Here is a 27823-nt window from a genome sequence, read left to right as displayed (position 1 = left end):
CTTTGCTTGTAAGGCAAGCACTTTACCAACTCAGCTATCTCCCCAGCCCAGAAGAGCACTTCTTACTAAATAATGAAATAAATTACAATGTGAAGTTTTATGTTTATGCTTCAACATTTCATTTTAAAGAAAGGATAGTGTGCCAGGCATGGTGGCACATCCCTGTAAGCCCAGAGACTCAGAATGCTGAGGTAGGAGGACTGCAATTTGGAGGCTAGCCTCAGCAACTTAGTGAAAAAAAGAATAATGAAACAGTGATGTATGAAATTAATATGGAGCATTGAATAAATTGAACCTACTATGGATATTTTATAAATTGATTGCATCTATTTGAAGTGTTTTTGTGTGACGAGAGATTTTTTTAAAGGAGTTTATTTGTTGAAAAGTCTTGTACAAACCAAGGAAGATAACTTGTCAACAAAAGACCAGAGAAATTCTTGTCCTCAGTCATGAAATAGTACTCAGGTTATCTTTCCCACAACTTGGAAAATATAGAATTTGCATATTTGCACATAGGCCTCCAAACAAATTGTCTATATGCAAGAAGTTTGCTTATAAGGGGTGAAAATTCTTGGTATAATTTGAAGTAAACATCCTCAAGACTAGTATTTTAAGATTATTTATATTACATATATTACATATTATATTAACATTACTTTTAGGCAGTCCTATTATGTATATAAGCCTAACTTATTGTTCAAGCTTTGATTCCCCTTATGTCAAGTCTATATCCCAGTTAAGGCTTTCACTAGTATTAATCTCTCTGAATTGCAATAATATGTGGTTTGTTTCTAGATCATTAGGAAATTAAAAAGATTGCTTAATAAAACCCAATTCCATCTCCTTCATTACATGGTAAGTGATAGAAATAATCAGTTACTAGTGTTTATAGCTAGTGTTTATGATTTTTACTTTACGTCACCAGTTACAAAGCATTCAGATGTAAGCTGGATCTTTTTTTGTGTGTGTGACTAAATGTCTTATATTAGTTGCATCAATAAAGTTACTTTTTTCTTCTTAGTGTCATGGGCTATTTTCAATATTGCTAAACTTGTTTTCAAATTGTTCTAACATAATAACTACCTTCAATTCATTGTAGTTTTTCTGCTTCATGTTCTCTCAATGTCTGCTTCATATGTCCAGTGAGGAAAGGACAAAGACAAATGAGAGTGGAATCAAGAACTGTTGCAAAAATTTAGGTTAAACCTTATGGACAAAACCTGCTAGGTCCAGGAACACTTAAATTCATGAGGACCTTGTGATTCAATTACTCAGAACATTTGTTTTTGACAGTCATGTGAAGGAACCTTGTCCAGATGATTACAATATTTTTGACACTATAGGGGGGCCAAATCAAGTGATCACATCAAGGTTTTAATTTTTCCTGTTTTTTTTTTTTTTTTTTTTAAGTCCCTCCCCGCCTATCACTGCCCCTCTGTTTTTCCTTGGAACGACTAGAACAACAGTACCTAGGACACTTTGTGAATTTATTTCCATATGGGTTTCCAATTCATTAAGAACCTAAATTCTGTTTACTTCTTTAAAAGTTTTGAAGAAGATAGTCAAAACATTTCAGTTAAATAGGATAACTTATGTGGAAATATCTGACCTAAAGTATGTGCTAGAAGGTACAGTGTTGGCCCATGGACCCAACTCAGACTGTAAGATATAGTTTGGCTCAAAGAGTATATGCTTGTTTGTTTAATTGGGTCATTATTTAATTTAAAATTAAGAGATTATAGGTTAACAAAAAAAAAAAAAAAAAAGAAAGAAAGAAATCTAGCTTGACTCTTCTCATACAATTGGCAATATTTGGGGGCTGGGGAGATAGCTCAGCTGGTAGAGTGCTTGCCTTGCAAGCACAAGGCCCTGGGTTCAATCCCTAGCACCACACACACACACAAAAAAATCAGCAATATTTGGCTGTCATTCTCAAAGTTGCCTGTTCTATCAGCTACAGCTGAGTAGCCACTTCTAAGACCTCCAGGTAAAATGTGCATCCTTTTTTGACCCGCTTCATGCATCAGTTCACTTGCCCGACCCTGATGACCTTTGGAACATACTAGATGAATCTGAATTTCAGAAAGTTTATTAAGTAAAGTTTATAGTACCTTGAAATACTGGTTATTAAAACGAGTTATCTCTATTAGCCTGAATAAATATTATAGTTTTTTTTGTGTGTGGTGCTGGGGATCGAACCCAGGGCCTTGTGCTTTTGAGGCACTCTACCAACTGAGCTATCTCCCCAGCCCAATATTATAGTTTTTAAGGTAAGATTTCCTAGACAGTTCATTGGACTCTTTTCTGTCTCTGTATCTTCTTAGTTATGTTACCGATCTTCTAAAACTTACAAATATGTAATTGTATACCCCTGTAATACAACATGAACTGTGTATGTTCCTTCAGGTCAAGGACCATGGGTTATTTTCTCTTGTTTTCAGCATCTAGTACCTGGTACACAAATGTTTGTTATGTATACAAATGTTTATTAAATTCCTCTAATTTTAGTATTGGCATTTGAGTGCCATGATCTGTTTTATTTTTGAAAAAAAAGTATTAGCTATTTTTATTCTTTAATTACAGACAATGTTGTTTAAATAGAATTTTTAAAAAAAACAACTATTCCATTTTTTTTTTTTTTTTTTTTTTTTTGGTGCTGGGGATCGAACCCAGGGCCTTATGCTTACAAGGCAAGCATTCTACCAACTGAGCTATCTCCCCAACCCCCAAAATTTCTTAATTATTCAGTCTTAAATTAAAAACTACTGAAAATTCAAGGCCTAATAAGTACAGATTCTTAGAGGAGAAATTTTCAAGTTAGGTAATTTTTTTCCTTTTATTAAAATAAACATTTTAATATTCTTATTTTTAAACAAATTTCTTAGCTACCATTAAATTTTGTCTTACAAGAACTGAAATACTGGCAGTCTTTCAAACTGTACTTATTTACATATCAGATCATTTGGGAGCTTATTTTATATTACTGAAAGTATTATGGTATATAGTTTTTAAGTAAATTAAAATTGAGATAATCTTAAACTTTAAATCTTTTTAGATCATTTGTGATCTCTTAGATTAGAGTAAAATTTTTGCCTATCTCTGTTTTTGTGTTAAAGATTTTCACAGTTTTGAAAAAATGGAAAAAGTTCTCTGGTGCCTGTTTATATGATAATTGGAAAGATTTTATTTAACATTTTCTCAGGAAAAAAATGTGCTTTATTACCTTTTCTAGTTATAACAGCAGAGAACCAACATTGTATATCCTAATAACTAGAGTGCTGATGTTAATTATTAGACTTAAAGCATGAAAGCATATGTTTGTGGGTGATTGGATTGGATTTTGTTTTTCAAAGTGACTATTAGTGGTGGTTTCTCCTAGTTGTGATGTTTTCAGAACTTTTAGACATTACATTTGACCATTTCTGCTTTTCTGTTGAGTACCACCCCCTGCCCCACAGTAGTTGGAGGAGTTCAACCCATGTTTTCAAAATGTAAATGTCTCTGGAGAAAATGACTCCCTGTAAAGTTAGACATAATGTATATTTTTAAAGTGTCAGTATATTTAAAGGATTATGTATGTATCTTCAACTCAATATTTTTACTAGACTAGGTAATTTCTTTGAACTTAATAAAGATTGTTATAATTCCATTTACTGAGGACAAATATCCACTGACAGGGAAACTCCCCCACCCCACTTCCATTCCATATCTAGACATCTGCAGCATGCAGTTGGTTCTAGTTCATATCAAGATGACAGATTTAGGTGTTAAAGGGTGGAGATGTTGGTATAGGTAGACTCAAATGGGTACTTGAAAGCAAGATGAGACTGCTTTGGTTTGATTTTGTATCCTTTATTTAATCTCTCTCACTAGACATTGTTCAATTTAAACACCATTTACCAGCTGCATTCATTTTCTATTCTAACCTGAAATATGCTAGAGAAAATAAACTAAGACAAATGGATTTATTTTTCTGTTTTTCTTTTGGCTTAATATATCAGGATCAGAATTGGCTTATATTCTAGATTCAGGATGCCAGAAAAATAAATAATACATAATGCTTAGACTTATCTTCAAAACTCTTGTTTTGTTATGGCAAATTAGGTTAATTTTAGTGATGATCAGAGGCTTCTAAATTGGAGGGCAGTGGTAACTCCTGTAAATACCAGTTTCCAAATGGTGTCTCTCTGTTCCAGCCCGTCACAACAGTTTTAAAACCAGCTTTTGTTTTTGTTTTTGTTTTTGTTTTGTTGCTTTGTTTTGTTTTTTAACAGGAGAGCCAGTGTAACTCCTTCAAGACTGGAGTGACACACACTGCATCTGCATCTGCCTCATGTGAGTTCTCATTTTGGCAGCAGCACTCTGCTAGGCTGGAACCTCAGTAGAGGTTTGCCCTTTATTTTTATAAAATCTATAAACTACACAGTATGTCTTGGTGGCAAAGGTAAAAAATGCATGAGAATTCCAGATTTCCCTGCAGAAAGTTTCTGCTCATTCTAAAGGAATTTTCTCTTCCATAGGTTCTTTTTTATGTCAGCAGCATCTACTCAAAACAAGGCCTACAACTTTCATCCCCACAACACACAGTTATTTTTGAAGAGATGTTTTTTTTCCTTGCAGATTATGGAGTAAAGAATATCTTTAAATGCTCTGAGTAGCTTCAACTTTCAAAGGTTTGGTTGTTCTCTTTATAGTCTAGTTACATAACCTGAGAACACTCTGTGCTGTCCTAGTGGCTGAAGCAGTCCTCTTTTTTGGACTCTGGCCCTTAAAACAATTTCTTTCTTTGTCTTTGGATATTGGGAAAGTTGGGGTAGCCCTGAAGACCATCTTGGAGAATAAATAAGCAGTTAATTTGCAAAGTTTTATTTCCCCTGAAGTTACGGGGTAGATTTTAGAACCACAGAAGGTTAACAGTAAGAGTTGAACTTAAAACTGTGCATCATTTACTTGCCACCATTTTGTAAGAAATTGGAATTAGAGCCTTTGTACAAACTGGAGAGGCATAGAACCCTACAGTCTGAGGTGATAGATATAGTTGCCTACAAATGTCTGAGACTGACTTTGAAGGGCCTGGTTTTTTTCAAAAAAGGAGTCTTGCTTTTTAATCTTTACTTTTTAAGGAATGGTGGTACTTTTTAAACTTCAACAATGTTTGCCCCCAGATCAGAAGAAAAAAATGTTTAGTCCTGAGGGAAAGTAGAATAAAACATCTAAATTCATGCTCTGAGCAGCTGCAGTTCTGCTTTAAAGCCATGGTTATTATTTTGTACAGCTCTCTAGCATATGATTTAATGACCTGGGAGTTTGTATTACTGAATTGATTATCCAGTAAGCTTATGAGAAAATACCTGTAGTTTTGTGGGTCTTAATGATTAATATAGAACTTAATGAAAAAGATGGTGTGGTCAAAATGGAACTTGAACTTTCTTTAATAGATTGATTCATTTCCCACCTCAGACTAGATCACCTTATTTTGGACTAGTTGAAAGAAATTGGAGATGTAGCATATTTCAGCATCCAGCTTAAATTTTGATGGTTATATAACCTAGAAATTCATAGCAGTGGTTGTGTTCCCCATCACAAAGAGTTTGGGATGAGACTCAGAAATCTTTTTTTTTTTTTTTTTTTTGCCGGGGATTGAACCCAGGGCCTTGTGCTTGCAAGGCAAGCACTCTACTGACTGAGCTATCTGCCCGGCCCAGAAATCTAAATTCTGACAGGAGGTGCTGTTTGTACTGGCAGTGTAACTCTCAGGTCAGCAGATAAGGAGAATATACCCTATTTCTGGGTATATTCTGAACTCATTGACAGAAAGGAAATTTTTTAAGCATTTATTTCTAGGTGGAAAGTCACCTCAGTTGAAAACTTGGATATTCTGCCCTGTGAATAAAGGCAGTGTGGCAAATATATACTGTTTTATTTTCTGATACAGTGAAAATGGGGATTTGAGATTTTTCCCCCTATATTTTTTTCCACTAAAAATTCTGAGTAAATTAATTTGAATTCTTCAGTCCAAATTTTCTCATACACATAGGTTTCAATTACAGATTACTCCACCACTCTGTAATGACTGACGAGGGAAAATGACTGATTTAGGGATGAGCTTGGGTGAGGGTGCTTATGATTTATTTTTCATCCCCCGTTCTTAATACCACAAATCATTCTCCTGAAAAATTAATACAAAACATTTTGTATGAATTAATGTTGGTAGGTTATCCAAATTACTTATCTGTACTGGAATTTTATGTCATTAAGTATTGTTTGAAATAACTGGGGCTTTGGTTTGGAAGAAGTAATTTTTGTTCTATGGTAATTTTGTTCAAGTGGAGACTACTCAAAGTGGGGTTGAGAAAATGGTAGGGAGGGCAAGGTGAGAAATGTTAGTTTGTTTTTTGGCATAACTCAAATTTACATCAGTGGGTACCAGGATCATCAGCTTTTACTCTGTTAATGTTTTTGTACATGAAGCACTTCCTTTACTGTAGTTTGTGTCATACAGATTTTTAGGAATTCTACATATAAGGTTTCAAGGTGTGTGTGTTTGTGTGTGGGGGGGTATTGGGTGGAATGGGGGATAAAGCAGGAGATGAGGGGGAAATAAATACAACCAGCTTTGAAAAAGTTATCCAGAGGTCTTAGTTCTGGGTTATTACCCCAAAACAACAAAAGAACAAAGATGACTTCTTTTGGCATTGTTCTGATGAGATGAAATGTAAGGATCTCCTGAAGAACCTTAGAATTTTTCTTTTAATCTGATAAATGTTATTAAAGGACTTTGGAAAGACCAGCTTGCTTTTTTAAAATTTCAATAAAAAATTATAAAAATATCAATAAGTTATAAATTTTAAAGAGCATACATGGAGGTTTCCTTCCTTTCCTTGTAACATTGCCATTCAATTCCCTTCTTTGGAGACAAGCAGCATTACCAGGTTCTTATATATTTCCAGAAATATTCTAAAGGATTGATTTTAGAAAGGGAAAGTTGAATTGTACTCACTAAAATATTAACACTAACTTGAACAGGTCAACTATTGCACTGAAAAATCAGTTTGATCCACATCATGTACAACCACAAGAATGGGATCCATTTTTAATTGGAATGGGTTGCATTCCATTTATGTATAATATGTCAGAATATACCCTACTGTCTTGTATATCAAAAAACAATAAATTTTAAAAAATCAGTTTGAGCTGTAGGCTAAGCAGTTATTAATAATAGGTGGAAGAACTATAATAATAATATAATAATAGCTGCACTATTATGACTGCAAAAATAGGGTGGATATTTTTGCCACATTTGGCATTAAACAAATTAAACAGGTCCTTATTTTTATTTTCAATGTGGCTTACCTATTTCTAGAGACTGATGGAATATTGCTAACCTAAATATTTCATTTGGAAGAAGCACATTTAAAGGAGCAAAAAAAATTTTATGGTTAACTACAGTGATAATTCTAAAAAGTTTTTTCATTTTGGAAAATTTCAGACACATACAGTAGTAGAGAGGAATCTCTATAATCTGGAATCTGTGTTATTTGACCTGTAACAAACTTGGTGTGCTCCTTTAGCAGATAAGGAGAAATATATACATATACATTTTATGTATTACACATACTTGCATGTTTCCACCCTGCCATAATCATGTCTAATAAAAGAAGTCATGATTCTTTAATCTCTAATTTCCAGTTGATATCCAGATTTCCCTATTATCTCAGGCATATCTGTTTATGGTTGGTTTACAGTAATTCTCTATAAAATGCAATTTTGAAGGCTATAGCATTGTTAGAGCTGATAAGAAAACAAGTTAATCTGACAAGTAGAACAGATTCATTGTAAAGGAGTATAAAGCAAGTATCAAACCAAATAGGAATTTAAAAAATAAACTTAAGAAAATAGCTAATTTTGAAGATTCCTACATCAGTTGTGCATATTACTGAAGACTTTGACAAACCCAGACTTCTCTTATCTACTTCTCTGTTTATTTATTTTCTTACAGTTAATACCACGGCTGTATTCTTTTTGCCTTCAGATCGTGGGGAGTGAAAGAGTAGATAAAAGAAAAAAAATGTTTAGGTTTCCTAAGAATGAAGGAACTATTCTGAAATGTTTGATAATTCTTATATCTGCTTCTCCTGATATAATATGACCTATTTCCACAGACTAATAATTGAATTCTCTTAATTAATGGGGGTTGTGCAGAACATAGAGTGTGAGGGAAAGGAAAAGAAATTGCAGACTGAGGAGGAAGGAAGAATTGGGAAAGAGTAGAAACCCACTTGTTTGCCTTCTCTTTTAATGGGCTGTTCTTTATGCTGACTAATAAGAACCTCCTCTTTGTGCAGTGTACAAGTCCCCGGAGTATGAATCCCTTGGCTTTGAGCTTACTGTGGAGAGATTAGTTTCTATTGGCTACCCCCAGGAGCTGCTCAGCTTTGCTTATGATTCTACATTCCCTACCAGGTAATTTTTCAAGATATCTTTATCTTAAGACCACTTCCTCTATCCCCCAAATTAGTAATTTCCGAATTTATCCCTGACTAAAAGAATACATTAGATAATACCTTGTTGTTTTTTGGTTGGTATTGATTCTAAATTACCATGGATCTTTCATTATACTGTATCTTTTGTTCTTGAATTGAACTCAGTTAATTGCTGTTGAAGAAGACCTACTTAGGGATATGCAAAAGCACCTAATGGTGCTTGGCGCAGTGGTGCATGCCTGTAATCCCAGTGATGCAGGAAGTAGAAGCAGGAGGCTTGCAAGATCGAGGCCAGCTTCAGTAACTTACTGAGACTCTGCCTCAAAATAAAAAACATTTGGGATGTAGCTCAGTGATAAAGTGGCCCTGGGTACAATCTGTGGTACCAAAAACAAAAACATTACCCTGATGGGCAATGATCACAGATGGTCCTTCCTATCTGTCCTACCTCTGGCTGTTAGAGAGCAGTTAAATGTTTTACTAATACATTTATTGGGTACTCGGAGTCTTCTTAGCCAGTTTGCAGTTCTGGATTTGATAGGGAAGATTTAGGGTTCAACTGGATGTGGTGAGGCATGCCTATAATCTCAGCAATTTGGAAGGGTAAGGGAGAAGAATTTCTAGTTTGAGGCCAGCCTGGGCAATTTAGGAAGACCATATTTTAAAATAAAATTTAGAAAAAAAGGACTGGGGATGTAGCTCAGTAGTAGAATGTTTGCTTAGTGTGTGCAAGGCTATAGGATCAATCCCTAGTACTGCCAAAAAAAAGGAAAAAAAATTAAGATTAAAAAAGATGATATTGCCAGGTGTGGTGGTGCACACCTGTAATCCCAGTGGCTCCAAAGGCTGAAGTAGGAGGATTGCAAGTTCAAAGCCAGCCTCAGCAATTTAGTGAGACATTGTCTCAAAATAAAAACTGAAAAGGGCTGGGGATATGCTCAGTGGTTAAGTGCCCCTGGGTTCAATCCCTGGTTACCCACCCCCCCGCCAAAAAAAAAGAAAGATGATATTTATTTGAAATACCATGATAATATGTCTCACATACAGTGTCAAAAAGAAATATAGGTCAGCTCACTTGTGGAAGGAAATTTAAAGACTGTTTTAGAATGATACCAGTTGTATTGCTAGGAATTATAGTTTATGCTGTTTGATTAAGCCCTTACTCCTAATAGAAAACATTTGTGATTATTTATCTGGAGTAAATATATTTAATTGCTCTGGGATTCATTTTAAAGATTTTATTTACATACTTTAACCTCTAAGGTTATATTGTTTTAGACTATGCCTAAGTTGCTACAAAACTTGAGTTAGAAGAGGTTGGCTTATGGTGAATTGAGTAGTACTGTATAAAACTGTTGTATGTATTACTTTGCATTATCAATGATGCCATTATTTTCACATAGAGGACTTGTCTTTGACACATTATATGGAAATCTTTTGAAAGTTGATGCCTATGGGAACCTCTTGGTCTGTGCACATGGATTTAACTTCATAAGAGGGTGAGTACAAAGAATGTTCAGTCTCTTTCTAGTGTTTGGTGGTTTTATTTTTTTCCTATAGTCAAGCAACATGAAAATGACATTGTCTCTCCAGATGAAATATACTTTCCTATTCCTTATAAAGAATGATTCCTGGGCTGGGGATGTAGCTCAGTGATAGAGCACTTTTGCCTAGCATGTGTGAGGCTCCAGATTCAATCCCTAGCACTGGAAAAAAACAAAACAAAACAAAAGAGCCATTCCTTTATATAAGGATAGTTAATAATTATTTAAGCAGCTGTTAGAACCCAAACTAATTTATAAATGTAGTTATATTTTATTTAAAGTAAGTGCCTTTTAATTATATAGCATCCAGTAAAACTCCCCTCCTCCTCCTCCCCCCCTCCCCCTCCCTCCTCTCTCCTTCCTCCTCCTCCTTTTTTTTTAAATGGTACTACTGTGGATTGAAGCTCAGACCTCACACATGCCAGACAAGTGCTCCACCATTGACCTACGTCCTCAACCCTCTTGTATTTTTATTTTGAGACAGGGTTTTACCAAGTTGCCCAGGCTGCCCTCAAATTTACAATCCTCCTGCTTCAGCCTTTCAGAAGCTGGGATTATAGGTGTGTACCACTACATCTGATTCAATAGAGCTAATCTTGAAACTTGTTTAAAAAGAACTATAGGAATTCTGTAATCCCAGTGGCTGGGTGGGGGCGCCTGAGGCAGGAGAATTGCAAGTTCAAAGCCAGCCTCAGCAATTTATCTAGGCTTGAAGCAATTTAGCCAGACCCTGTCTCAAAATAAAAAATAAAAAGTGGGGGGGGGGGGGGGTGTAGGCTGGGGTTGTGGCTCAGTGGTTAAGTGTCCCTGGATTCAGTCCCTGGCACCAAAAACAAACAAAAAAATAACTGTAGGAGTTTAGACTTATTTGAAATTCTAAGCTTTTTACTTTCTCCTTTTTAATACAGTTCTCAGGTAGCTACTTAGAAGAGGTATGTATATAAAAGTGCTTTGAAAATTTTTAAACTATAGCAATTTTTTAAAATAAATTTTTAAAAGCTAATACATTATTTTTTATATTCTGATAAATAGCTTCAGACATTCATATGATTTAAAAAAATTTTTTAAACATAGGGTTAAAAAATGAATACAGGGAAAGCTGGGCATAGTGTGTACCTGTAGTTTCAGCTACTCAGAAGATTGAGACAGAAGGGTCCTTGAGTCTGAGCAATATAGCAAACCCCCAACTCAAAGAAGAAAGAGAGGGATAGAAAGAGTAATAATATATAAAACAAAAAAGGATAAGCTTATTTTTATAATAAGGATATTATGTCACTAATTTGAGTTTTCCACCCTGGAAAATAGCAGATAAGAACATTTGGTGTTTATTATTACTATTTTTTTTTTTTTGGTGAAACATCCCAATGTTTTCTTTAAAAACCACAATATTACAATTTGACAACTGCTATAATTGTGACTTTGTGTTTTCTCTATTTACTACCGTATTTATTATTGACACAGTATGACAGAACAGCAACTTTTATTTTTATTTATATATTTATTTTTGCAGTACTAAGGATCAAACCCAGGGCATTGCACATGCTAAGCAAGTGCTCTGTCACTGAGCTACATCCCCAGCCCTTTTCAATTTTATTTTAAAACAGGGTCTCCCCAAGTTTCTAGCTTATGATCCTGCCTTAGCTTCATCACTGAGATTACAGGTGTGTGCCACTACACCTGGCTGTTATTCATTCTTTTTTTTTTTTTTTTTTTTTGCAGTGCTGGGGATTGAACTCAGGGCCTTGTGCTTGCAAGGCAAGCACTCTACTAACTGAGCTATATTCCCAGCCCCTGTTATTCATTCTTGACAGCAGAGTTGTGAAAACTTTAGTCATATTGAAATTATTAAAAAGACAATGTCTTTTGGCAAACACCTTTTGTTGGTAAGAGGCACTAAGGATCTGAAATTGTACCAGAACTTTGCCTAAATCTGAGGTCACAGTATTGCCCCACTTAGAATTGAACCATCTAATACAGTACTTTTCAGATGGCATTACTGACATTACGTATGCTCAGAGATGTCTCACATATACATATGGAGAACAGTGTGAAGTAAATATCCATCTTGACATATCTGGGCCAGCCAGAAAGGTTGTATCCACTGTTCTTTTCTTTGGGGTTTTTCAAGATCTATAAATATCAAGAAGCAGGATTTAAACATAAAGTGATTACATGTAGTACTAGTAACCTAAGCTCTTTTATATACAAATGTTTTCACTTTTATTCAGAATCCCAATGAGGATGAACCAGTTTTCTCACATCTGAAAAGGAATTTTTGTGTTAATGCAGGGGTAGATGGAGAAGAAAAGGAAGAAAAGCTGTTCATTAAATTAGTTTAATAATCAAATTTACTAATTGAAGATTCACAACCACCTCTCCTCCCCCAGTAAAGTTTCCAAATAGTTCCTCTGGAAATATATTTAACGGTATTTCAAAAATATGTAATTTTATGAGTAGATGTATAATCATTCAAATAACACGGTACAGTTCTTTGAGTCAAAAGGAAAAGCTGTTGGAAAGGAGAAACAAGATGGAAAGAATGGGAGAAGTGGTTATTGATGGACAAGGCCAAAAGAAGTCAGGGCTTCATCTGGCATCACATGTCTTGCTAATAATTTGGAACTTAATTTTTCAGAAAAGTTATTCTGTGGGTCACAGAAAGTTAGCAATAATCTGCACTATAATTAATTTTCTTCCCACTCCAAGTGTACTGCCCTACTTTTATGGTGCATTGCCTCTCCCTGAATTGATTTTTTAATTTAAATACATACCAGCATAATTTGATATTTAAACAAAATGTAATTTCTAACTGTATATATGTCAGTTTGGGTAGTAACTGCCTAATAAATGTTAATTGTCTTTGTAGAGGAATTCCTCTTTACTGATGGAATAGGAAAGTATATTACATTTCAGGAGACAGTATCATCTTACTAAAACCTCACTGAGGAAAGAAAGTACCTTGTTATTCCCTTGCCCCTTATTTTTCATTACATAAAATTTGGAAGACTAGAAGATGAGGTATTCTACAAAGTTACTTTTTATTAGAAACACTTATTTCAGAAGAACGACTAAGTGGTAACTAAGACAGGATCCTAGTAAGATTTTATATGCCTAACTGAATTTTATGCCATTTGCAGTTAACAAACTGAAGCAGAAATTTACCCAAGTCACTCAGTATTGTTTGATTTATTTATATTTGTTAATTTTAATGTATTCACTGAGAATTGTGCATTTTTATATTTAAGTCTTTGTTTTAGCTTTTCTAAAATATTTCTATTAATACTGTTCCCTTTTTCTTGAAGTGTTTCATTTCACTCAAGCTTCTTGTGCATCTCTAACAATATCTCTCTTGCTGACTTTTTATTTACACCCTAAATATTCTCCATAGTTCTATTTTCAATTTCTTCTCTATTAGTTTTCATGATTTCATTTATTACCTGTATATAGATGATTCCATTTATCTTTCAGGTCTGACTCTTTGTTTTAAAATCCTGACCTTTGTTTCTGATTGCCTACTAGGAATCTTTTTTACTTCAAGCTCAGTGTAGCCAAAATAGAACTACACTTATGTCTACTTCTTCCAAATATTTTTTCTTTTTTCTTTTGTGTTACTGGGTATTAAACCCAGGGCATCCATGTTTTTATTAACAGTTCCAATCACCTCTCAAGAGAGACCTAAGCATAAGCATCATCATTTTTGACTATGAGGTCCCTCATCTGCCACACCCATGCAGTTGCCTAGTCTTACTCATTTCCTCAACAATCTCTCAAAATGCCTTTATTCCTTTATTTTCTTCTGATGGTATGCTAGCACAAGCTCTACTGGTTTCATCTGGACTACTGTATTAACCACCTACCTAACCGATTTTCTCTTATTTTCTGTAGTTGACTTTTGCTGCATAATAAATTATTTCAAAACTTGGTGACTTAAAACAATGACTGTTTTATTTAGCTCTAAATTGCGAAAGTCAGCTGGGCAATTCTAGGATTGCTCAAGTGATCTCTCTGGGCTGTTTCTTGTATCTGTGGTCAGCTGGTGGGTCAGCTGGCAGCTGATCTAGAATGGCCTCACTCACATGTCTGGCAACTGGCAGGCTGTTGGCCTCATTTCTTCATATATTCTTTTATCCTCTACTGGACCATTTCACTGTTATTCACATAGTAGTCTCAGGGTTCCAAGTGCAGCAGGAGAGGGCAAGCCCTAGTGCACAAGTGTCTTAAAAGTTTGCTTGGATTCCATCTGTTGCTGTTCACACCTATATTCAAGGATGAAGAAACAAACTGAACTTCTAATGGGAGAAACCATAAAGTTGCATTGCAAAATGTTTTGGAAGAATTCGTGGCCATTTATGCAATATGTTGTATTTTCTTTCTTCATTTTACTCTAAAACTGCTACCAATTTAATCTTCTTACAATTTATTTCTTTTATATATGTGTATATATATATATATATATATTTTTTTTTTGTATCAATAGGCACAATACCTTTATATTATTTATTTATTTATTTTATGTGGTGTTGAGGATTGAACCCAGGGCCTTGTGCTTGCAAGGCAAGCACTCCACCAACTGATATCCCCAGCCTCCTCTTAGCTTTTAAAAAAAAAAAATTTTTTTTTAGTAGTTAATAGATCTTTATTTTATTTATTTATATGTGGTGCTGAGAATTGAACCCAGTGCCTCACACATGCTAGGCAAGCACTCTACCACTGAGTCACAACTCCAGCACTCCTCTTAGCTTTTAAGTCACCTCTTTCATGAATCCTAGATTTGCCTACCCTTCTCACATTTGCTTTTTTTCCTGTTAAGTTGGAATGATTTCCCCTTTCTCAGTTTTCTTATAGCTCTTTGTAGCTTTCTTGTAGTAGTTGTGATTTTTTTCTTTTTACCTTGTTATATGTGTATTTTTCTCACCTCCCTACCAGACTGAGAACTCTTTAAGGCTAGAACCTGAGTTTGTTCATCTTCTAGTTACCCATATTTAATATATGGAACCCTGTGTTGCACATAGCCATCAAAATATTTGAATGAATCCTTGAATAATGAATATTCTCCACAGTCATCATGTTAATTTTTTGAATGTCAATTTTTAAAATTTTTCTTTCAGGCCAGAAACTAGAGAGCAGTATCCAAATAAATTTATTCAACGAGATGACACTGAAAGATTTTACATTCTGAACACACTATTCAATCTACCAGGTAGACTCATTCTATGCTTATATATATTGGTGCTTTCCCTTCTTTCCATAACCATTTATCTTTACTCAAAGGAGATAATAAAATGTTTGAATTATTTTACTTGTAGCTTATGACTATCTATTCTTCATTTTTCAGAGACCTACCTGTTGGCCTGCCTAGTAGATTTTTTTACTAATTGTCCCAGATATACCAGGTGTGTATATGCTACAATTTTCTTTGTCCAGTTGATTTTTAAAAATTAATGTACAGGGTTTTAGAGAACTGGCCATTGTAGGTCTTTTCTGCTTTTCTAAAGTGAATTTAGTGCTAGTGAGAGATGCTACATTGCCAGCCTGAGAGATGGGACAGCACCAGCAGCTCCATGCAGGCTCTCACCTCCCACACGGCCCCTCTCCTTGCCAGTGTGCTGCAGCCATGTTTGGAAGGGACCACTTCTGATTGGCTTCTCCTGGGAATGAAGACGGCCAGCAGAGGTGCTAATTGTGACAACTGAGTGGGAGGTTTGTGTGATGATTATCTGTCCAAGCAGAATTACACTAAAACCCCCCAACTCATTTCACAGCAGCTACCCAGGAGCCATTCAGGGATGGTAATTTAGTTTCATTCCCAGGCCCAGCAAGATTTCATTGAAGAATAAATACTGCTTATTTTCCCTGAAGCAAATTTTTGCTTAAGTCTTGAATAAGTCATCCTCTATTTTTATGGGGAATGGATAACCTTTGCTGAAAGTGTAGCCATATATGCCAGAGTTTGCTAATTTCTTATTAGTCCTTACCCACTTAAAGACACTAAATATGGTGTAAAGTTGAATTGCTAAGAAAATGTATATTACCTTTATACCTAGGGACAATGTCAGAAAGAAGTTAGGGTAGAAAGAACCTAAATGACCGATTTTAAGTTTTGGATGTTTCTTCAGTGAGAACCTGTTTCTAAAAAGTAATGAATAAAAACCTGATATTTTGATACTTTGACCTTTTAGCTTCCATTCTATATATTATTCTATCACTTTGTATTTGTTCACAGTTACTGTATTCCATTGAACACATATGGCAATTTCTGGTTGTCAAAAATGGATTTTTATTAGGGAGTAATTATTTTCCTAATTAGCCACAGCCAATACCCATATGATATGGAACCTTTGGGTCCCCTGGGTAACTTTTGACATTCATTTTATTTACCCTCTTTTGAATTCCCTGTCACATTCTTTTCATCTTTCTGTAGCTGTGAGACAGGATTTAAAGATGGGGACCTCTTCATGTCCTACCGGAGTATGTTCCAGGATGTAAGAGATGCCGTTGACTGGGTTCATTACAAGGTACTTAGAAACTGCTTCTTCACCTGCTCACTCTCTGGCATGTGTTTACTTTTCAAGTGCAAATGGAGTAAAGTTTTTCTTCATTTAAAAAAAAAAAGATTAGGGATGAAGGGATTTGCTGCCTAGCAATGAATCTCTAAACTATATTTATTCTTGTTTGGTCATCCTAGCCGGCTTTTCTCACTGGTGATGCTTGACTTCTAGATTTTATTGAGTTTGCAGTTCTCAAACTGACTTAGAAGAGATTTTGGTGTAAAAGATGTTATTTAACAAACCTTTGTGGGTGATGGTCCATTTTTTTGGTCCCCGTACCTCCCACCTGACTAATAACATTAACTAGTTAATATTAAATTTATATTCACTATAAATTATGCTGAATAAAATATGAAACTTTTTTTCTAATTTAAAATAGAAACAAATTTCAATTTGAAGACAAGTTTTGGTGGCAGAGTTGCAGCAAATCATATCTACTACTTTTTCCTGACCCTCTCTAGTTTATTTGCTTTTCCATTTAAGTAAACACATAAGAAATTCATTCTGGTTGATAGTAAGCACATTTTTCTGGTGAACTAAATGTTAAAAACTTAATTTGTTCTTTTCTCAGCTCTTTTTTCTTTTCCCCAGGGCTCCCTTAAGGAAAAGACAGTTGAAAATCTTGAGAAGTACGTAGTCAAAGATGTAAGTAATAAAAGGAACAACAGATCTACATAGCTTATTTTACCTATTAAAGAAATGAATAATAAGCCTGTTTATAATGAAATGGACAAAGGAAGATAGGTCTTTGTTGTGACATAGTATATGCCAGGAATAATCACCAAGAATTTGAAAGTAGAACATAGGTCTTAGTTTTCCTTGTTGCTTAATAAACAAGAATACGAAGTGTTTCATTTGTTCTTTTAGCTCTACTGATAATATGGGGTTAGTGTTGTTGCTCAGTGGTAGAGCACTTGCCTAGCATGTATGAAACACTGGTTTCAATTCTCATCAGCACATATAAATTTAATTTTTTTTTTTTTTTTTTTTTTTTTTTTTTTTTTTTTTTGCGGTGCTGGGGATTGAACCCAGGGCCTTGTGCTTGCGAGCAGGCACTCTACCAACTGAGCTGTATCCCCAGCCCCTAAATTAAAAAAAAAAAAAATCTATTAATAACTAAAAAAAATTTTAAAAATAAAATACCTTTAACCTATCAACAGGAAATAATGAGGAAGGCTTTAAAATACCTTGAAAAATGAGTGGGTAACAGATTAAAAATTTTTTAAAAATCTATAATAAATTAATAGGATCTTACCAATATTTTAGGTTTGGCAGTTATACTGTGGTTAAGTAAGATGTTACTCTTAATGAAAGCTGAATGAAGAATACAGGGGAACTGTTATTTCCACAACTTTTCTAAAAAATCTGAAATTGTTTCAAAATAAAAGCACACAGAGTCGCAAAATCAGATACTTATTTCTTTTCTAAAGCATGTAAATAGCAGAATACAGTATTTTCTCAAAGCACTATAGTAAAGATTTCTTTTTTTCAGGATTTGTACTTCCTATTTCACTCTCCTCCCCTTACTGTTTCAAGAACACTAAATGGGGAGGGTCCATGTTTTAGTCAACTTTTTCACTGCTGTGACTAGGATCAGACCAGAACAATTTTAGAGGAGAAAAAGTTTATTTGAGGGCTCACAGTTTCAGAGGGCTCAATCCATAGACAGCAGACTCCACTCCTCAGGGCTCAAGGTGAAGTTGAATATTATGGCAGAATAGTGTGGCAAAAGAAGCGGCTTACATGATGATCTGGAAGCAGAGAGAGAGACTCCACTCTCCAGATACAAAATATACCCTAAAGCCATGTCCCCGAAGCCCCACCTCCTCCAGCTACATAATGCCTGACTTCAGTTAACACTCAATCCCATCAGGTGATTAATTCACCCATTGGATTAAGGTTCTTTAAACCCAATCATTTCTTCTCTGAACCTTCTTGCCTTTTCTCACATGTGAGCTTTTGGGGGACACCTCATATCCACACCAAACAGTCCAGGAGAATTGTGTAAAGGAAGCTATTTATTGTGAGGGAAGAAAAGGGTGTTTTCTTTCAAGTCATATCAGCAGTTAGAATTTTCTTATCTGCAGGTGGGTATGGGCATTTCTAGATTCATCTGCACTTGCCATTTCATTCTGCAAGGTACTTATAAAACATAATACTGATTACATAGTGTGACTTTATCAAATAATCTCCACATAGAAAATTTGCTGGTGATGTTTAAAATCAACTTCTCCTGATTTCCAACACACTTAACTCATATGCTTCAGATAATCACAAAGTACTTTAAACTCTTTCTTCAGGCAGACCTCATGAGAAAGGTAGAAATGTGTTAATGTCCTTTTAGTCATTTTACATATAAATCTAGATGTTATGTGCAGTTTGTATACTACACGTTAATACTTTTTTATGTATAGTGCTTATGGGGGCTTTTAAATGCAATATTCTGAAACCAACTACAAATCCTTAAAAGACTTACTATACTCCTGTTTCAAGGGACAAAAATCTAGTATATGACTACCCCAAAATGAAAGTACTTGTGTTTTAGTGTTTTTTTTGTTTGTTTGTTTGTTTTTTTAATTACTTTTCAGGGAAAACTGCCTTTGCTTTTGAGCCGGATGAAGGAAGTAGGGAAAGTATTTCTTGCCACCAACAGTGACTATAAATATACAGATGTAAGTGCTTAATAGTCATATTTTTTTATTTATGCAGAGAAATTATTTTGGTCTAAAGAACCTTGAAAATAATGAGAACAGAGTTTTTAAATGGAAGTAGTTTCTGCCATCTTAATTTGAAAGCAGAATGAAAAAAGCAAAACTATAGGATAAGGGCCATATCATAATCCTTCTAATTTTTTAAATTCTTTTGACCCTTTTCCCTGATTGGGGTTACTTGAAGATTTTAATTTTAGGACTATTTAAAATATTTGTGCTGATTAAAATGGCTTTTGTGTTTCTTTGGACCATCATTTATATAAACCTAAGAAATCATACCCTTTACTTTCTGTATTCCATGAAGTCCCATAATAGTAAGTGGTACAAAGATGTTTTGAATTTTAGTCATCTTTAAAGTTATTTTTTTTACTCTGATTAAAGTATGTGGAAAAGCTAATTTAACTCCTTATTTACTTTTGCCGAGACAATTACAAATTAATAGTGCTAGCAAAAAGTACTCCCTCCAGTTCATTTTTAGAAAAATTTGATAAGATAATATATTATTTACATATGAGTCATTAGTTTTCTCTGTACCCTTATATGCCCCTTACCTCCAATTTTGTGTTCTAGGAAAAGTGGATAGGGATATATGTATGAATCTGTATAGAAACCTCTAGAAGTGTACATCTTTTCTGAGAATGTCGTAGGGTTTGTTTTGTTTGGTGTGAGGGAATCTTGTATGATGAAGCATTAATTTCTAGCTTCCACTGCCATAAACTAGAAGAAACAAGAATATGGTAAACAGATTCTATATTGAAAAAAGACATGTTTTATGAAAAGGCTTTGATTTTTTTCAGTTATTACATATCCGTTGTGAACCTTATTTTGCATTTTTTTTTTCCAGAAAATTATGACTTACCTGTTTGATTTCCCGCATGGCCCTAAGGTATTTTAGTAACTTAATAGACCATTGCTATTGTAATAATGAATGCATTTAATCATTCAGGAATATTTAGGGGAAGAAATTGGGTGGGAACTACCCAGAAAAGTCCTAGATTTTCAACCTTTTGTTTAATTCTCATTAAAAGAATAAATCCAGGAGCTAGTACAATTTAAAATCATTAGCAACTTGAATATTTAGCAGATTGGAATAAAAAAGGATATTCATGTGGAATTTAGTAAGGTGGGATCAGAATAATTTCATGCCTAAGTTCTGTATGGAATTATTAAGTTTGTGTGACAATGAAAACAATTTTCAGGTGCTGGGGAGATAGCGTAGTCGGTAGAGTACTTGCCTTGCAAGCCCAAGGCTCTGGGTTCGATCCCCAGCACCGCAAGCAAAAAAAAAAAAAGAATTTTCAGGTCCAGAAATGTATTTGATTAATAGAAACAAAATTTACATGTGTTCTTGACAGTTTCTAGATTCTACTATTAGTTATTGCTGAGTTTTGTGCCCAAAGAGCAGTTAATGTTGGTATTTAGCAAAGAAGTCTTTATTCCCACAGTATGGCTATATTTAGATTTAAGGAATACTCATTACAACTTAGTCATATACTTGTAGAATTTGATTCCTAGACTTCTTTGAATAAACATCAACAGATCTCTGTTTTGAGATCACTCAAAATTAATGTGCAGTGCTCTTCAGGATGGAACAAATTTTAACGGGCATAACTTCTACATTACTGTTGTGACTACTTTGTATTATGAACCAAAGACCAGTATACACCTAGAACCATCATTCTAAGAACAAGTAAAATTTCCTGATACATGATCTATGTAGTTTATATACTTTAGTTCTAATGCTGATCAAACCTCCTCCTTTGACCTTGGGTGTTGACTTGCATCTCTCCCTAGCTCCTTTTCATACATTTCAGATTATGAGCACATCTTTATATATTAAAGTACTGTGGTATAAGTTTCTGGAACTCAGGAGATTAAATGATTTAAAATGTAGAGATTACTTTTTTCGGGGGGGGGGGTAATCAGGGATTGAACCCAAGGCACTTAACCATTTGGCCACATCCCCAGCCCTTTTTTATACTTTAGAGACAGGGTCTTGCCGAGTTGCTTAGGGCCTCATTAAATTGCTGAGGCTGGTTTTGAACTTTCGATCCTCTTGCCTCAGCCTCTCAAGCCGCTGGGATTACAGGTGTGTGCCACCGTGCTTGGCTATAGAGATTACTTGAGTCTATTTATTATTTACACCTGGCTGCTTCCTGAAAGATGTGGCTTATAATTAGACACTGTGCATTTGTAAAAAATTAAATAACGGATCTTCAGGTTATATTTAGTACTTCTGAATTCCTTATATTTGAACAAGATTACATATCAGTGTCTTAAGGTAAGGAGTGATGTTTTGGTTTTTACGGGTTCTTCTTCACCAGCCTGGGAGCTCCCATCGACCATGGCAGTCCTACTTTGACCTGATCTTGGTGGATGCACGGAAACCACTCTTTTTTGGAGAAGGCACAGTACTGCGTCAAGTAGATACTGTAAGTTGAGAGGGAATCTGTCTCCTTCCCTTCTTCCCATTCTTCCTAAGAAAAGAGATGTTTTTAATTTACTGGCCACATTTCTCTTAAAATTTAGAGATTTGGTTAAAACTGAGATTAGTCCAACAAACCAAACCACTAATTGAAAAGAATAAGTGCCATGTCTTTGGCTGCCTGGTCAAGTAGTGCTGGGGGTGGATTGTGTGATAGGATGATAAAGTATTACAAAGTCTGTATTATTTTCACACAGAAAACTGGCAAGCTGAAAATTGGGACATACACAGGCCCACTACAGCACGGCATTGTCTACTCAGGAGGTGAGTCACAAACTTCCAAAGATTTTTTTTTTTTTTTTTTTTGAGGTGCTGGGGATTGAACCCAGGGCCTCGTACATGTGAGGCAAGCACTCTGCCAACTTAGCTATATCCCCAGCCCCCAAAGATTTTATTTGATGTTTTTGCACAGTATAGTCTTTGCTCAGATCTCACTGTGAAAACTTTGGTGTTTTCTCAGCATAGTGCCACATGTTTTCTTCAGTATTTTAGAGATGTTACTTATTGAAGGTAAATAGTCATCTACTAAAGTAATAAAAGTCAAGGAGAAAGAATTTTGTTTTCACTAATAGGATCAGTTTCCCCCTCCTTCTTTTACCTATTTGAGACTTTTTCTCAGGGGTTTTCAAGGAGCCATGTGGGCACATATACAGGCTCAGATACGTATTATGTTAAATAGTTGAACAAAGCTAACTTAGTGGCAAATCTGTGATAAAAAATGGTGATGGTGCTTGTGAAGGTTATGTTTACTTAAGCTGAGAGATAGAATTGTGTTAGATTTGGGATTAGAGTTCTGGACTAAAGATCTTGTTTTAGAGGCAATAAAAAGAATGGTAAGAAGAAGAATGACAAGTCTTTGTCGTTAATAAAGATCTGTTTCTCAAGAGTAAAATTAATCACAGTATTTAATGGGTATGGTACTTTGCTGACTTTAACATAGAGACCTTTTTCTCATTGTTCATGGTTTCAGGTTCATCTGATACAATCTGTGATCTGTTGGGAGCCAAGGGCAAAGATATTTTGTATATTGGAGATCACATTTTTGGAGACATTTTAAAATCAAAGAAACGACAAGGGTGGCGAACTTTCTTGGTGATTCCTGAACTTGCACAGGAGCTTCATGTCTGGACTGACAAGAGTTGTAAGGGACTATTATTCTATTTTGTAAATCTTTGATATAGCTAGTTTATATCTAAATGGCCATCTTTGAATCAGTTATTTTTTGATAAACCAGTATTGTGTGCAGGGAATCAGATGTGGTCAAAAGATGGACCCTCATAGTCACATTAGAATATTCAGCTATTTCACCGAATTCCAGAATTTGAAGAGGTTATTATCTTGTTCAGCTTCCTTTTATAGTTCCTTTTTGCTAACTCTTTTTTATTTCTAGTTCTAGATGGACACAGTACCTTTATTTATTTTTGGGGAGTGCCAGGATTGAACTCATGTGCACTCAACCACTGAGCCATTATCCCCAGCCCTGTTTTGTATTTTATTTAGAGACAGAGTCTCACTGAGTTGCTTAGGTACCTTGCTAAGTTGCTGAGGCTGGTTTTGAACTCAGTGATCCTCCTGCCTCAGCCTCCCACGTTCCTGGGATTACAGGCATGTGTCACCACGCCTGGCTATTTTATTTTTATGTGGTGCTAAGGATCTAACACAATGCAAGAGCTCTACCACTGAGCTACAACCCTGGCCCTTGTTCAACATCTTAAATCCCTTTGAGGTTAAATGTAGAATGTTGGTATCCTGAGTTGTGTTACAGTAATTCCTAACCTGTGCTCCACTTCCCCTGCAATCCATATTTCTTCAACCATGCCTATTTGCCATTCTCTCTTCTAACAGTCCATATCTAAGATTCTGGGAAGTGACAGTTTTGAATATTAATTACCCAGTATTTATTTACTATTCTGAGAAGTAGAGAATGAAGACAAATTGTATTCTTGGACTGAGCCACACTGTATATTTGCAGTACATATGCTATATTAAATTGAGCTATGAATATAATTATATAAAGGTGTTTGACACACAAGTTCTCCATGTAGCCCTACTGAGTATCACCCAGAGTGTGGGTGACTCCAGAAATTTGGCCTATCTTGAATGAGAACCCTGAATCTATCACTTAAAATCTGCATGCCCTTAGGTAAGTTACTGAGATCCCCTATGCCTTAGTTTCCTCAAATATTAAATGGGGGTAATAATAATAGCACCTACCTCATAAAGTTGATGAGACTTAGGGAATATATGTATAAAGATGATAGACATTACAACCCTTCTCAACCAAGGCTCCTTGAACCAACAGAAAATGTTTGACTCTTTCCTCAAATTTGCTAAAGATAATAGAAGAAAAAATATGTAAATAAATAAATAGGACTTAATTGCCTTGGGGAACTCAGGTTAAGAAGGGCTATAACACATGGGAAGCATGCAGATACCGACTGTTGCTCTTACTATTGTCTGTACTATCAATAGAATCTTCTGGCTATCCTTTCATCTACATTTTCAACTTTCCACCTTTGAAGTTTTAGAAATCTAGTTGGTTTGGCTGTACTATTTCCTGCATTTGCGACCCTGGACAAGTCACTTCATTCTCAACCCTTTATCTAAAAATGGGATTATCAACTCCTGCTTTTTGCTAACTGGTTAGGAATTGGTATTTTGCGATCTCAGAATGAGCACAACAGATGGAAGATAAAGTTGTAGTCAGTGATGTTCAAGTAAAGAAAAGGTAAAGAGGAAATTAAGGTGTTGAGCTGCTGCCACACTCTAAACAGGATATCAGTGGGTTTTCTTGAAGGAGGAGGTGGTCATTTATACACATGCGTCTGGCATGTTGGTCCCGACTATATACTTTTGGGTCATATGTACAACTTTTTTCTTAAGTTTCAGTGGCAGTTAAAAACTGGGCACTTTTTTATTTATGTAAAAAATTTTCCTTTCCTTTCTAAACTTTAGCCCTTTTTGAAGAACTTCAGAGCTTGGATATTTTCTTGGCTGAACTCTACAAGTAAGTTTCTCAATTCTAAAAATTGCTTCCCTAAAAACCATCTACCTTTTTAGGAATCACTTTGATGTAAGAAATGTTCTTTCTGGAGATTTTCACTTGGTTTTTCTCTTATCTCCAGGCACCTTGACAGCAGTAGCAATGAACGTCCAGACATTAGTTCCATCCAGAGACGTATTAAGGTATCTAGACTAGATTTGGGAGAAAATGGAAAATGAGTTAAATGATTTTCAAATTTTTAGTTTTTTACAGGGACTGGCATATAGCTGGTGCCCAATAAATAACTTCTTGAACGAACTGACAATCAATCTTGTTCTTTTTTTAGAAAGTAACTCATGACATGGACATGTGCTATGGGATGATGGGAAGCCTGTTTCGCAGTGGCTCCCGGCAGACACTCTTTGCTAGTCAAGTGATGCGTTATGCTGATCTCTATGCAGCATCTTTCATCAATCTGCTGTATTACCCATTCAGTTATCTCTTCAGAGCTGCCCATGTCCTGGTAAGTAAAGTTACTTTTGATAGTTAAAATACACTTTAAGATCAAGATCTGCAACCAGCTTTGTGGAATGGCACAGGAAACAATTTTGAACATTCTTAAATGCAAAACCTAGGGAAGATTATGTGGTTGCACAAGGACCTTTGAGAAAGTATCACCAAGATAGACATTCACAGAATATAACTTAACTCTCTGAAGTCACAATTTACATTGAATGGTGAAGACTTTATTCTTTTGTCAATATTAATTGAAAGAAATATAGTTTTATATTCCTGTGTTCTGATGCTGAGCTGTTCGGGACTGACTGTGAAATTGAAATAAATAGTCTTCTCTGTCTTACCCAGTTTTCAGCTGTAGTAAAGAATCCATTTACTATTTTGGGAATAAGGAGAGAGGCAGTTTTAGGTAGTAGTTCTGTAAAGGTATATCTAAATGATTTGTCTGATGTAACTCCACATGGCCACTTAATAGGGGAGAAGGGGATAGGATTTGGGGAAGCATCTTTTTTGTTCTACTGGTGTAGTGAGCTTCTTGTTTTGTTCTAGATGCCTCATGAGTCAACGGTGGAGCACACACATGTAGATATCAATGAGATGGAGTCTCCACTTGCCACCCGCAACCGCACATCAGTGGATTTCAAAGACACCGACTATAAGCGACACCAGTTGACAAGGTCGATTAGTGAGATTAAACCCCCCAACCTCTTCCCACTGGCCCCCCAGGAAATTACACACTGCCATGATGAAGATGATGATGAAGAGGAGGAGGAGGAGGAGGAGGAGGAAGAATAAGGAGGAAAATCAAAACCCTGAACACCCATTAAACAAGTTCTGGCAGGACCCACAGGAGCAAAGGATGTTCTTGTTTGGGTTCTACTGGGGAGGGTGGGGGTGCTCCATCAGAGGTATGTGTCTGGAAAGTTTCTAAAGACTTTAAAATATTCTAATCATAGAGAGATACTTGTTTTAGTTTTGTGTATCTGTATTCTTTGCAGATGACTCAGAATTGTAATGGAGTCTGTATTGGAAGAAAGTAAGGGTAAAGTCAGGCTGAACTGCATGCAGATGGCTCCATTGTGGCTTTTGACACTGTTTGCTTGTCTTTTATCATCAGTATGTCATAGTGTATCTGGATACACTAAGGGTGGTGAAGGGTTTCAGAGTGTAACAAGGACAGTGGGAAGAGATGATCCAAAAATGCTGTATTGTTACAAATTGTTCTATTACTCTTAAAATCCAACTTTTTCAGTGCATTACACAGTATTGTATATCAGTGGAGAAATATATTGTTTCCATTATTGAGTGTAGTCTTCTATTAAGGTCAAGTTTCTTTTTATAAGCCTTCAAAGTATCCTCAAGGATTAGCAAGGCTGCTGCTGTCAGTAACCTTGCAGTATTCTTTGCTTTAGGGCCAGTCTGGAATGGACTGCAGGGATTCTATTTTGACATAAAAGTCTTCAGTATTTCTGCATTTTTTAGGTTGCTAGCACAAATGCTTATTATCTAAAAACTTTTTTCCCCATCAGTAATAAATCTATAAAGGAATTTAACTGAAAGATGACAAAGGAGCAAGCCCCCAGAAAAGAAGAGGAACTTTCTTATATTAGAGGGTGGTTGAGTAAAATGTATCAGGATGGGCTGTAATTTTGGCACCTGCTACCCAATTCCACATTTCTCTATCCTCTAAGGTTGACTGTTGTATTTTAAAGTTGAACATTAGAGTATGGGAAGAGGACTCTAAGCCAGAGCCTTACTAATGCAAACAGCAAAGTCAGAATAAATTCAGAGTTCCAAGTGAAATCAATTCTTGTTTTGAACAAGAATGAATTATTATGTAGACATTAGGGTCTTATTAATGCCTCACCGGAATAGTAAAAGTTGTTCCAGCATTTTGAACAGTAATATATAGATTCTTAACTTTAGCTTTCATATATTTTCTTCCAGTCTTACTGTCATTGGTCTATAGGGGAGGATAGACTAGTTGCTCTAGAATTCAATAAAATGCAATGTTTCTAAATACTGACTTTGACCCCTTCTGTAGCACAACTGTAATAGCTATTGGTTTTCAAGTGGGTTTAGGTTTGGCTTAGTGACAGCAGTTTGACAGTTTCTTGGGAGATACACACTCCTGGAACTCTGAGATCAAATATTATATCTATAGCGGCTCACAGGTCTCAATTTTTTCACAATGGTTTTTGTTATAGGACTGTGAGGTGAGGCTTAAAAAAAAATCATTTTGTGGGTAGGGAACACAACTCAGTCACTTAACCAAAGTTGCCCTGCCTCATGACTTGTACTTTAGATTAAGTGCATGAATCATATTCTGACTGCAATCTATGGAAAGAAATCAGGTTAGAAATGCTATTGCATTTTAAAAATTAGATGCTATCTCTTTTAAGATGTTAGAGAATGTGGTTGTAGTTACCAGTTATTCTCATCCAAGATAAAGATGTTGCCCAGTTTCATGTAGACTTAAGTGTTCTCCAACCCAAGTCTTTAAATGATTTATTACATCTACAGGGCTGCTTTATTATATTTACATATTTCCCC

General features: G+C 35.4%; 1 protein-coding gene across 1 annotated transcript in view; it reads left to right on the top strand.

Annotated features, from left to right (window-relative positions):
• Nt5c2 (5'-nucleotidase, cytosolic II) overlaps nucleotides 1-26588 on the top strand; it is an 83132-nt gene extending 56544 nt beyond the window's left edge. Inside the window, 15 exon segments of the mRNA XM_047552993.1 lie at nucleotides 8346-8463; nucleotides 9887-9982; nucleotides 15136-15227; nucleotides 15363-15420; nucleotides 16449-16542; nucleotides 17167-17220; nucleotides 19164-19247; nucleotides 20131-20172; nucleotides 21611-21718; nucleotides 21969-22035; nucleotides 22742-22912; nucleotides 24727-24778; nucleotides 24897-24957; nucleotides 25101-25277; nucleotides 25820-26588. Of these exon segments, the coding sequence (XP_047408949.1) occupies nucleotides 8346-8463; nucleotides 9887-9982; nucleotides 15136-15227; nucleotides 15363-15420; nucleotides 16449-16542; nucleotides 17167-17220; nucleotides 19164-19247; nucleotides 20131-20172; nucleotides 21611-21718; nucleotides 21969-22035; nucleotides 22742-22912; nucleotides 24727-24778; nucleotides 24897-24957; nucleotides 25101-25277; nucleotides 25820-26065 (1520 nt within the window). The 3' untranslated portion in view covers nucleotides 26066-26588.
• The last annotated feature ends 1235 nt before the right edge of the window (nucleotides 26589-27823 follow it).

The sequence above is a fragment of the Sciurus carolinensis genome, chromosome 5 (genome assembly GCF_902686445.1).
Source record: "Sciurus carolinensis chromosome 5, mSciCar1.2, whole genome shotgun sequence".
NCBI lineage: Eukaryota > Metazoa > Chordata > Mammalia > Rodentia > Sciuridae > Sciurus > Sciurus carolinensis.
Note: the sequence above shows the minus strand (reverse complement) of the source record. Positions and strands in the feature narration are given on the sequence as shown.